The 12,500-nt window shown below is 38.1% G+C and overlaps 1 protein-coding gene across 4 annotated transcripts in view; it reads right to left on the bottom strand.

Moving 5' to 3' along the window:
- LOC115209475 (solute carrier family 12 member 3-like) overlaps window positions 1-12,500 on the bottom strand; it is a 131,048-nt gene that overhangs the window by 11,977 nt on the left and 106,571 nt on the right. For all 4 annotated transcript variants that reach the window (XM_029777897.2, XM_036501635.1, XM_036501636.1 and 1 more), the window contains 6 exons: window positions 10,621-10,722; window positions 7,485-7,640; window positions 5,430-5,529; window positions 3,308-3,419; window positions 2,646-2,780; window positions 1,082-1,188 (listed from right to left, as the gene is read on the bottom strand). In XM_029777897.2, coding sequence (XP_029633757.1) covers window positions 1,082-1,188; window positions 2,646-2,780; window positions 3,308-3,419; window positions 5,430-5,529; window positions 7,485-7,640; window positions 10,621-10,722 — 712 coding nt within the window. The remainder of the gene's footprint in view (window positions 1-1,081; window positions 1,189-2,645; window positions 2,781-3,307; window positions 3,420-5,429; window positions 5,530-7,484; window positions 7,641-10,620; window positions 10,723-12,500) is intronic.

Here is a 12,500-nt window from a genome sequence, read left to right as displayed (position 1 = left end):
TATATATATATATATACAACATACATACTGAACTGGCCCTCCGTCGGTTACGACGAAGAGGGTTCCACTTGGTCCAATCAACGGAACATCTTGCTCGTGAAAGTAACGTGCAAGTGGCCGAGCATTCCTCAGATACGCGTACCCCTAACGTAGTTCACTGGGAACTTCAACGTGACACAGAATGTGACAAGGTCCGCCCGTTTTGAAATACAGGTACTACTCATATATATATTAGGTAGCGATTTTCTTCACTACTTCAAGGAGTGACGACCGGCTCCGGCTGACAGTACCCGGTATGGGCCCCTATCCAGGGTTACAGAAAGGAGACAATCTTCAAAGAAATCCGGAGTGGGGCCCCGTAGGCGGTTTAGTGTTCGACTTGACACTCTTCCGGCAGCTCCTGCAACCAAGCTGGTACCAAACGTAATGCTCTGCACTCCTTTGGACTACGTCAGCAAAGTCAAGAGAGGAATCCTGACGATTGGGCTACCCAGGATTTTCTTACATCTAGCCCAGGCCTGCGCAAAACTGGAGAGGAAATGAAATGTAAAAACCAGACTGGATTAGTTTATGCGCAACACATGTGTCCACTGTGAAGAAATCTCTTATCTGCTTTCTTTCCAAGCAGGGAAATATTTCCCCATGGCCAGAAAGGTTTTTCCCGGAAGATTGGAAATGGACTACATCGCTAGTATGACGGTGATGCTCATTTACAACCATCAAGTGATATCTAGACAAAGGTACACACAGACACAAGTATAGAAAAAACACACACAGATACATGCCAGGCTTCTTTCACTTTCCATCTACCATATCCACTCACAAGGCTTTGGTTGTCTCAGGGCTTTAGTAGAGAATACTTGCACACGGGCCGCGTAGTGGAATTGAGCTACAGACCATATGGTTGGGAAGCAAGCTTTCTTATTCCCAGCCATCTCTCTTTCTCTCTCTCATTATATATATATATATATATATATATATATATATATATATATATATATATATATATATATATATATATATAGTGTAAACTGTTTTATCATATATTAGTTTGTTTATATATACATTACAATATACTCACTGAATCACGTTAAAATAATCGTCGACATTTGATCCTGTATCAGTTTGCCAATTTCTTTTAAAACCCATTAGCATGGTGTTGGGGCTCAGTTTTCCTAAACCGTTTATCTAAAAACAAGAACAGCTGCATTAATAAATTTCTAGTATTGTTAAGTGGCCACATATTGGCGCTCGAGAGAGCGAGAGGTAGGGATGGTTGATTAGATGGGTTTTAGTACATTTCTGGTGCTTTCTTTATTGACCTTCGAAGGGTTGAAAGGCAAAGTGAACCAAGATCTATTTTCCCGCATAGCAACTGTTTTCTTCAAGGTTCAGTTCTCATACTCAGAATCATGCATTCCTTTCCATCACTGATATCTATGGAGCCAGCCTAATAGAAAATAACAGTCAACTGTCCATCTACTCGAACTCATCTTAAAGAAAAGGCATATACAATCCACTGCTTGATGTTCGAAAAGAGTACAGTCACAGTTGTAACATCTTTGAGTTAAGGTGCTCCCGTGAGGATTAGCCTCAGCCGAAACAACATATACACCATGACTTAACGGCCTTCAGATTAGCCAATGACTCTGGTTGAAAAAGAAAAACGAATGTATCTTTTATGATTAAAATAAACAGTGGAGTAGCTTGAGTGTGTGCCGCTTGGAGCTGGTTGCCCTTAAGTTTTCACCCACCCCAAGTTGGTTCCCTAGTTTATACAGATTTATACGATAGACCCCCGAAAGTGCTGCGCTCATAAAAGCGTCGCCTGTAGCAGACCGTGTCCTCTGCCTCATTCAGATGCTTTTGGAACAAAAGTATTTTTCATGAGAACTAGACAGCTGAATAAACATTTATTTTGTCACCGACCAGATAGAATGATCAATTGCAGTGTAAAATACGTTTAAAAGTCCCCCAAAACACCATACAAACGATAGATAAGAGAAAAAATCTTAATAATTAATTTCAGTTTTTGACATCGTTTATTACAGGTTGAGGACTATAAATACTTTTTACATAAAAAAAAATCGTCATATGCACGGTGAATAGCAAGACGATTTATTATCGATTGACAGATATCAGCACTGATCAGCGAACAGTTTGTTCGCTAAAGTTATAAACAAGAGCATCAGTTTTTCTTAAATTCATTGGTCCTAGGGTGCTACTGCCTGACGAGAAACAACGATGTCAAAACAACAGGCGTCCCAGAATCCCTTGTGCTAATGAATCGAGTGTTATCTCTACATATTCATCATAAAGAAGTTGTTCTACGATGAAACTCACGTTCGAACTTGGTGGAATGTACCAAGAATAAATATGCAAGTTATCGGTACTTTTTATACTAATAGAAAAAATATTACAGAGATGTACTTGCATAGCAAGCGACTTGATCTGAGATCGTGAGCTGAAGCAAAACTATTGCAGCGTGGAAGGTGTTTATAAGAAACCATTAGATTAACTTCAACATTTAAACTGAATTTATCAAAACACTTTTCGTCGCTTTGCGACCGCGACCTGTTCACTGACAAAATTCCATACTGCATCTGATAAAAAATAATAATGTATCTCAAAAGGTTATAATTTACCTGTAAAAGATTCTGTGCACCACCTCGAAAGTTAATTGAGCATACACTACTATAAAAAGCTTTTATTTTTCTGTTCTTGAACCAGGTATAAACAGATGCTGACCCCAGGTGTTTCTTGTGTTTTGCAAGGTCTCCCTGAAAAAGAAAAAAAAGAAAACCTTAAAATTCTAAAAAGCCGTATTTTAAATTACTCACTTTCAGAAAATATTTGACAATTATTATGAATTGTGATTCTTTCCGGCCCCACCCCTCTTTGTGGCACATGATGTAGGCTCATGAATGGATGTGTGGTTAAGAAGTTCGTTTTACAACCACATGGTTTTGGGTTCAGTCGCTGTGCGTGACATCTTGGGCAAGTGTCTTCTACCAAAACCCCCAAACCCCGGATGGACCGAAGCCTTGTGAGTGGATATGGTAAACAAAAACTGCGGGGAAAATGTGTTGTAAATTATATTGTGTATGCATGTACTTATCTTTATGTTTCAGTGTAAACTCAATATTATCAAGATTTTGGTCCTAAGGAAACCGAACGAAAAGGAAAATTATTAAAGGGAAAGAAAGAAAGAAAGAAAGAAAGAAAGAAAGAAGAAAGAAAGAAAAGAAGAGGAAAGAAGAAAAGGGAAAGTGATGGAAAGAAGAAAGATAAGAAAAAAAATGATTACCAGGAAAATTTGTCCGCATATAAGCAAGCAGCTTCTTTTGGTGATCGATGCTGCGAAATCCACCAGATCTGGTCTGTTTTTAGGATAGCCACACAACAATAAAATTTGAGGCCTGAAAAATAAAATTCATAACGTATCAATCTCTAAAGTTATGAATTTGAAATAGGAATACTAATTTGTTAGTAAAGTACTCCAGAAATGATAGCTGACTTGGCGATATCAACATTCACACAGAGTAAAGAGGCAAGCTGGCAGAATGTTTGCACACTGGGAAAATGCTTAGCAGTGTTTCGTCAGTCTTCACGTTCCGAGTTCAAATTCTGTTGAGGTCGACTTTGCCTTTCATCCTTTCGGGTTCGATAAAATATATATCACTGGGGTGGAGGCAGTGTGATCCACTTACCCCATCGCCCGAAATTGCTGGCCTTGTGCCAAAATTTAAAACCAATATTCACACACATTTCAGTATCACCATTTAAACTTTATCTCATCTAGTGAAATGATGGTTTCGGGTTTTGGCACGAGGCCAGCATTTTTTTGAAGCGAGGTCGAAGCTATTAAAACGACCTCAGTAATTGACTGATACCTATTTTGTCGACCCCGAAAGGATGAAAGACAGAGTCAACCTCGACAGAATTTTATTCAACGAAATCACTTTAAGGAACATGAATTTCTTTTTTCCTTTTTACTCTCGTCAATATACTTAAAATAACTGGATGACGTCACCACTTGAAAAGCAATGACGTCAGTGTTAAGGTATGTTGTGCGGTTAAGAAGCTCGATTAGCAATCATGTGGTTTCAGGTTCAATCCCATTGTGTAATGCATTGCACAAGTGTCTTCTGCTATAGCCCCGGACCAACTAACGCTTTGTGAATTTGATAGGCGGAAGCTGTGTGGAAACCAACGGTATGTTGAGAGTGTGAAGCCACCGCTTAACAACTGGCGTTGACTTAACTTGTTTAAGTCCTCGTAACTGAGTGATTCGGTAAAAGAGGGGAAAAGAATAAGTAGGAGGCTTTAAAAATATGTACTGGGGCGCTCTGCCCGATTGAACCCTTCAAATGCGTTGTTCCAGCATAACTGCAGTCCAATGACTGAAGCGAGTAAGAGATAAAAGATTTATTCGAGAAGCTTAAAATTTAACTAAAAACTATACTTTTTTGACGACGACAGATTATGGACAAAATATGTTAACCGGCATTTTCGGTAAAAATGAAATTAAAGCTGGTTATTGGTTAATACTATTTTCTCTGCTTGTCAAATGAGCATTTCTAGTTTGCGTTTTAATTAAATATGTTAACTCAAACTTGTCGATTAGTCTGTCTGTCCCACAACATAATTATTTCTCATTAATGTTTAAATATCCCTTAATTTATCTCCTACTTCAAATTAATGCAAGATAGAGTTCCCTGGTAATACATTCTAGATAAGCGTCCAAATGCGCTTGTAGGATTCCAAGCAGTCATAATGGTGAAATGTATACAAGAATTAATAGTAGAAACTTTTGTTTATCGTAATATCTCTTACTTCAAAATACGTATCGCGTATCGAGAGGTTATGTAGGTAATTTGAAAATACATCACGGACCGTACCCGGCGTAGTTACGAGATGCCTTTTAGCAAGGCATGGTACCCGTTCAGCCACCCTGTTAGGGATAAAGCAAAGTCATGGACTGTAGCATGGCGGACTGCAGCAAAACGAAGTATTTTCTAAACTTATTTAAAGCTTTTAAGATAACTGATCCATTCTGAGAAATGATATATTTTGTAAACACTTCAGCGTATAACAACTTATCTCTTTACAGAGTTGAAATAAAACCAATAATGAAGTACTATATCTGAAACACGAGCATCTGATGGTGTGATAGATAAATAATGCCGATCGATTAATTGGCAAGGGATCACTGACCAACTCACAACTTGTGTCTCATCACTCTGCAGTTCCTACCATTTCTACAATGGCATTTGTTTCTCATGGCTAGCTGCTTGCATTCTACATCCACCTAATTCCATCTCACATACTCGTCGTTCTTTTACTCTTCACCCACGACCTCAAAATTAAGTCACTTGACAAATCTGAAATTCCGTTTCTCATTCAAGAAAGAAAACCTTTTCACTCACCGGAAGTTCTTAACATGTTCCTCAATATGAGCCAGTTTATGCGTCGATGTCAATGCATTCTTGTAGGCATGAGCCTGTGAAGACGATCCCCAGTTGACTTCTATAATAATAATAATAATAATAATAATAATAATAATAATGATGATGATCCTTTCTATCATAGGCACAAGGCCTGAAGTTTTAGGGGAGAGGACTAGTCGATATCACTGACCCTAGAGTTTCACTGGTACATAACTTATCGACTCCGAGAGGATGAAAGGCAAAGTCGACCTTGGCGGAATTTGAACTCAGAACGTAGCAACGGGCTAAATACCGCTAAGCATTTCGTCCAGTATGCTAACGATTCTGCCAGCTCGCCGCCTTCATAATAATAATAATAATAATAATAATAATAAATAATAATAATAATAATAATAATAATAATAAATAATAATAATAATAATAATAATAATAATAATGAATTGAAGTAAAGGCTGATTTTCATACACACAACCCCACATACACTCCCACGCATGCACTTACGCTTGTTCGAAGCTGATGATTCACCCCAGCCATTGTTTAGTCTTAGGTAAACCCTAATCGACCAATCCTACGATCAATGGTTTTCCAGCAGTGACCATCCCTCTTTATTCAGATATAATGTATCCAGAATTATATTAACAAAAGTGCTGTTCCGTTTTTAACACACTAGAGGGTGATATGAAAAATTTATCTTTTATTTCTAACATAGGCGTAGGAGTGGCTGTGTGGTAAGTAGCTTGATTACAAACCACATGGTTCTAGCTTCAGTCCTGGCACCTTGGGCAAGTGACTTCTACTATAGCCTCGGGCCGACCAAAGCCTTCTGAGTGGATTTGGTAGACGGAAACTGAAAGAAGCCCGTCGTATATATATGTATATATATATAATATATATATATATATATAATATATATATAGATATATATACATATATATGTGTGTGTGTGTCTGTGTTTGTCCCCCAACATCGCTTGGCAACCGATACTAGTGTGTTTATGTCCCCGCGGTTCGGCAAAAGAGACTGATAGAATAAGTACAAGGCTTACAAAGAATAAGTCCTGGGTTCAATTTGCTCGACTAAAGGCGGTGCTCCAGGACAGTATTATCCAATGTGTACTTTTATTTTGAGACAATACAATGTACAAAGGAGGTTTTCAAACGCGAGGGACAAAGTAGTTTGAGGGGAAGGAAAAATAAAGCCGTCCCAGATCTGACTCTACGTATAAACACACTGCAGACAGTGAAATGGATGAAAAAGGTGAAGGACAACAACCGTCTGCATCAGCGGTTACTAGTTTGATTGAAACAAAGGGATTATCTTTCTCAATAATGTGTTTCGATAGATCAGGATAGATTCCAGTTGATTAAGAAAGAAAGAATTTGGTCGTGCTCGGTGTTAGATTCAAGGAACATCGTTTGGGATAATGAAGAGACAGCGTTATCTCCAGTTTCTTTTGTTATATATGACTAATTGATGTTATTTTTGTTTTGTCCAAATCAATCCTGATTGAGAGGACTTATGATTGAAGTCGTTCTAAGTATGCCCCCCCCCCCCCGTTTATTTTCATATCAGGATAACATAGTAGGATCGATGAAACCGTTTTTTTTATAACGGTAAAACGTGATTTGAGATGCATTTGGTTGCTATTTCTAGAACTCCTTTTATTGACTTGTCTTTTGCTTGTTTCAGTTACTGCACTGCGGCCATGCAGGGACACCATCTTAAAGGGTTCAATGGAATGAATGATAATTTTTTTGAAGTCTAGAATTATTCCATCGGTCTCTTTGCCCGAACCGCCAAATTACAGGGACACACACACACACACACACACAATGACGAACTTCCATAGAGCTTCCATCCACCAAAAACATTCATAAGGCAGTCATCGGTTCGAGGATATTGTAGAAGACACCCAAAGTATCGCGAGAGAATAACATTGAAGAAATGGCTAATATGGCAGGTGGAGTAAATAAGGGATTTCGGAAGGTATTGGCCAAAAAAGAAACTGAAGAAAGGAAAAAAGAAAATCTTTACCTGGTTTTTTCACGCGGATATAAAGGAAAAGTCCGGCAGAAAGAACGAATGTGCTTAATGCTGCCCACCACTGAATTAAAAACATAATAAAGACACACAGAAGCGCGCCTATTAAACTAAGCCATTTGTTGAAATACTTGAAGGCTGGACGGAAACCTGTGAGTTATAAAATATGAATTTAACATTTTATTAGTAAAGTAAAACTATTACAAAAATATATTAAAACATTTCTTTCGAATTCTGGCTCTGAAGGTCAGCGATTTTCAAAGAAGGAGGTAAAGTGATTACACTGAACCTAATACTTGACAAGTGCTTACTTCAGTTCTACATTTAAGAGATGGGGAATTATGTGCATTATTTACATTCAACGGGTATTTGTCCTCATCTGGTTTGTTGTTGACACAATGTTTCGGCTGATAGACCCTCTTCAGGTGTTATTATTATTGTTCAGGTCACTGCTCGGAACGAACTCGGAATCTTGGGATTAGTAGCCTGCGCTCTTAACCATTACGCCATATGCCCGTGAGCAACTATGGAGTGAATTTTAGGGCTTATAAATCTAATATTTCTCTATCCTTCCTAATTACCGGTTCCCACATGCTGTTCATATCTGCACTCGGTCTGCTTAGGAGGTTGTTGTGTCCTAGCATATGTGCTGCTTCTTTTAGTTTTTGCATTTTCCAGTGGTGTTCTCTGTCTATCATTTTAACTTCATCCCACAGTGGGGAGATGGTCTCCGTTTTTACCATACATGATCAGCTATACCCGATTTATCAATATCTCCTCGTGTCACAGCTTTGCGATGTTCGTCTGCCCTTATTTTGAGGCATGTTTCGCCTTTATAACCTACCACAGCTGCATGGGATGGAGTACATGCAGTCTTTGGTCATATTCTCTTCTATTGGTGGTTTTAGCCGAAGGAGATATTTGCGAAGTGTTGTATTACTCTTAAAATAAGTGCTTACTTATTTTATCGACCCTGAAAGGTTCAAAGACATTTGAAATCAGAACGTAAAGCCTTATCCACATATTGGAATAGTAGAACATGAAAATATTAGGATCGAAGTTTGGTCCAGTTTTGGGAGATGAGATAAGTCGATTAAAGCGACCCCAGTGCTTAACTGGTACTTAATTTATTGATTTCGAATGGATGAAAGCAAAGCTGATTCCGGCGGCATTTAAACTCAGAACGTAAAGTCAGACTAAATGCCGTTAACGCTCGCCGCCATGATATAATGTAAATATTAAAAATAATTTGAACGTCGGGACATTGTTAAAATATATGTTAAAATATTAGAACAAAGTATTAGAGCATAATAAAAAAAAATATTAGAATATTTGAATCTGATTTGTACTTTTTAATAGCATAGTTACCAAAAAACAAAGAGATCGGCCCATCAAAGCAAATTCAAAATGTTTCAACAAATGACAAACATAGGAAAAATAGCAAGAGCATAGATATTTCACACCTTCAGACAGACTTTTCGAAAGAAAAGAAGATAAGGTATTTAACAGTTAAATTACTTTTAAGGAGACCGAAGTAAACTGCCTTTCAACAATGTATTTACCTAAATATGATACTTAGTAGTGCACAAAATGGATTTTTATTCGCAACACCAGAGAATGCTTTATTCGCTGTTTCTTACAAATCGGTGATGACAAATCTTGTCTAAGCATGTTGTTGGCCGTGAGTACATAGCATTGATGAAGCTTAGAACGCTAAAATGTATCTGGCGACCTTACTACTCACTGCCCGGACGATATTCGTCTCTCTCCGATATATATTGTCTTTTTAAACACAGTACGTTCGTAAGAGATGTTATCTATGGATGGATACTGCAGTAAATTGCCTTTCAACGATGTATTTACATTAAGTAGGATACATAGATGGCTCTATTTCTCGATGCTTTTACATTTATATTCTAACAAAAGAAAAAAATTGAAGGTGATTTTGATGCTTTGCTCGGCAATAACAACAACAAAAAGAACAGATTCATTTGGGGGAAAACGAAAGAAAACAGTCTTGCCCATATTACTTTGAACAATAAATCTTTAAATGGGAACAGGACTTAAGTCTCTTTGAGACAAAATGCTACAGCTAATGCCGATCCCCATTTATATACGCGGTGCTGCAGCAAGGCCACACCCTCAAGCTGAAACTAGAAAAAGTTGAAAGCAAAAATTATACAAATGTATTAAACGATTAAATATCATATCTTTTATTTGTTTCAATTATTGGAGCGCAGCTCTACTGGGGCTTCAACTTGAAGGTTTTAGTCGGATTCTAGTACTTATTTTGAAGTCTGTCACTTATTGATCTCTTCTGCCGAACCCTTAGGTTATAAAAATTAAACAAACCAACACCGGATGTCAAGCCCTGTGCTGGGGACAGAACCCGAAACCATATGGTTGCAAAGCGGGCTTCTTAACTACACAGTCATTCATTGTCTGTAGCCACGTCTGCACCAATATGAATTTATCTTTCAATGTGACATTAAACTGCTCTTTTAAGTAACTTTATGTTGTTCTACTGTTTTCTTTATTCCATCCTTTTACTAGTTTTAATCACTGGACTGCAGCCATGGTGGAACCATTTTCCGTTGATTATATTTCCTTAAGGCACAATGGGCCAGTGGTTAGGGCAGCGGACTTTCTCTCACTCTTTCTTCCTGTTTCTTGAGTAACGCTGCGATGGACTGGCGTCCCGTCCAGCTGGGGGGGAACACATACGCCACAGAAACCGGGAAACCGGGCCCATGAGCCTGGCTAGGCTTGAAAAGGGCGCATAAAAAAATATTTCCTTAAGATATCAATCTGCATTTAAAAAACAATTGAAGGAATTTCATATTCTATTACAAATGGTAGAACGCTTTCATCAGTGTTTAATACAAGACGACGAAAGAACCTTTATGTGGTCGCTCATCCTACTAAATATAACTAGGTCTCCCTAAGATTACACCATGCCGTCTTTAAAAAAAAAAACGGAACACACTGGTTAATATGGTCCTTGGGAAATTATCCCTGAAACAAAAACAAAAGGCGAGACGATCAAAGCCGTTAATCATAGTTCTGCACCATCGAGGCAGACTGGGTTCGAAACTGCAACATCAAAATGATCGTATAGAAAAATACTTACCGAGCATGTTGGAAATGCTGGCATCAAAGCAGGCAAAGTTAATGAGAGCGTAAGCAATAAGGAAAAAGTTGGATATAATTGGTGCTATAGCGTTTAGCGAACCTGAAATATAAAGATGAAACAACAGAGTAAAGTAAGATCAATTTATGAAGACGATTTCACGTTAATTGAAATGTGATTCTATTTTAAGAACACAGCTGCTTGGCTTTACCCATGATCCTCTAAGTCTTTGATAATATCAACCAGTGTCGATTTGGTGAAGCCCTCGGAAGTGTTTCACGTGACGCATTCGTTGAGATACTTTCGATTCGTCATCATCGTTTAACGTTCGTTTTCTGTGTCAGATTTGGAATGGTTTCTACGGCGGGATGTCTTTCCTAAGGCCAACCATTTTCCAGGGGGTACTGTGTACCTTTTTCGTGACACCGGCACTAGTGAAGTGCAAGGCAAAATAAAGGAAAGGAAAAGCCCCTTTCCTCAACTAAATGGGAGTTATGTGAGAGACAAGAAGATAAATTTATTCCAAGTGTTGAAGGCTAGAGATTGATAGAAGGACAAGTACAGATGTCTGACTATAGAAGTGTATACACACACACACACATACACACACACACACACACGCACACATACATACATACATACATACATACTACATACATACATACATACATACATACATACATACATACATACATACATACATACATAGTGTGTGCGTGTGTGTCACTCTGTACAAGGCAACAAGCAACCCGAAAACAAAATAGGCCCCTAGCAACTACTTAGTATGTTTGGAATTACAAAAAAATAAAATAAAATAATCTAATGAAGAGCTGCCTTTAGAAAAAGAATAAGAATCAACGCGAGATTTAAAAGAGGTAAAAATGACACAAGATATTTATCTGGAAAGCAAGATGGAAGAGAGCTCTGCAAGATACAAATCTAGGAAAAAGCAAAAAAAAAAAAAATACTTGGATAAAAACTCTCCTTACAAAAAGAGTCGACAACAATGTAAGGCTGAGAATTGGCAGAAAAACGTTTCAATCGGTTTATAACTTTACGATTGCGCTTTCCCAGCCCAATTTCGGGAAAACCCACTCAATCCTTCTTCTACGTTGCGTCATCCTTTTACATTTCTCTCTTTGAGCATGTTTGCCTGCAGCCCCCAACTAGCAATCATTCAAGAGGAACATTAACCACGTTACCCTCCAACAATATCGAAGGGTGGGAGAAAGGCACGGTAGGGTGCACATACACACATCCATGTATAGTGTAATATATAAGCATAATATATAATATACACACCATATAAACATTACATGTGTTTCACTTGTTTTCGTTATTAGACTGCGGCCATGCTGGAGCACCCCCTTGAAGGGTTTAATTGAACAAATCGACCCCAGATGACAAGCGGTGGTGAAGGACAAACACAAAGACACACACACATGTGTGTGTGTATGATGGGCTTCTTTCAGTTTCCGTCTGCCAAATTCACTCATAAAGCTTTGTGTGTGTGGATAAATACATGAATATATACGCAGCTAAGACCATATTACCCAACATTTTAGGATGGCTGAGTGTCATTTGAGGTAAAATTAGTTACTACTTCTAGCTAGTCCATTGAAAAGTATACGAGCACCCGCTTTATTATAAATCTTCCATGTTATAGACATCTCTGGATATTTTTCCCCCACTTTTAAATTATCCTGACGCAGTGTTCTAAGACCAGTCAGTCTAAGATTGGGTGTCACTGATGAGCTCCATTTAGATTGAAACCTATCGAAAGTTTTTAACGGACAGCGAAAGATCAGATCCGTCCCTCACTGCATTCCAAATTTACTCAATTTCAATTCATTTAAAATTTCCGGATTATCCCTTTCTGC

Source organism: Octopus sinensis, linkage group LG3 (genome assembly GCF_006345805.1).
Source record: "Octopus sinensis linkage group LG3, ASM634580v1, whole genome shotgun sequence".
NCBI lineage: Eukaryota > Metazoa > Mollusca > Cephalopoda > Octopoda > Octopodidae > Octopus > Octopus sinensis.
Note: the sequence above shows the minus strand (reverse complement) of the source record. Positions and strands in the feature narration are given on the sequence as shown.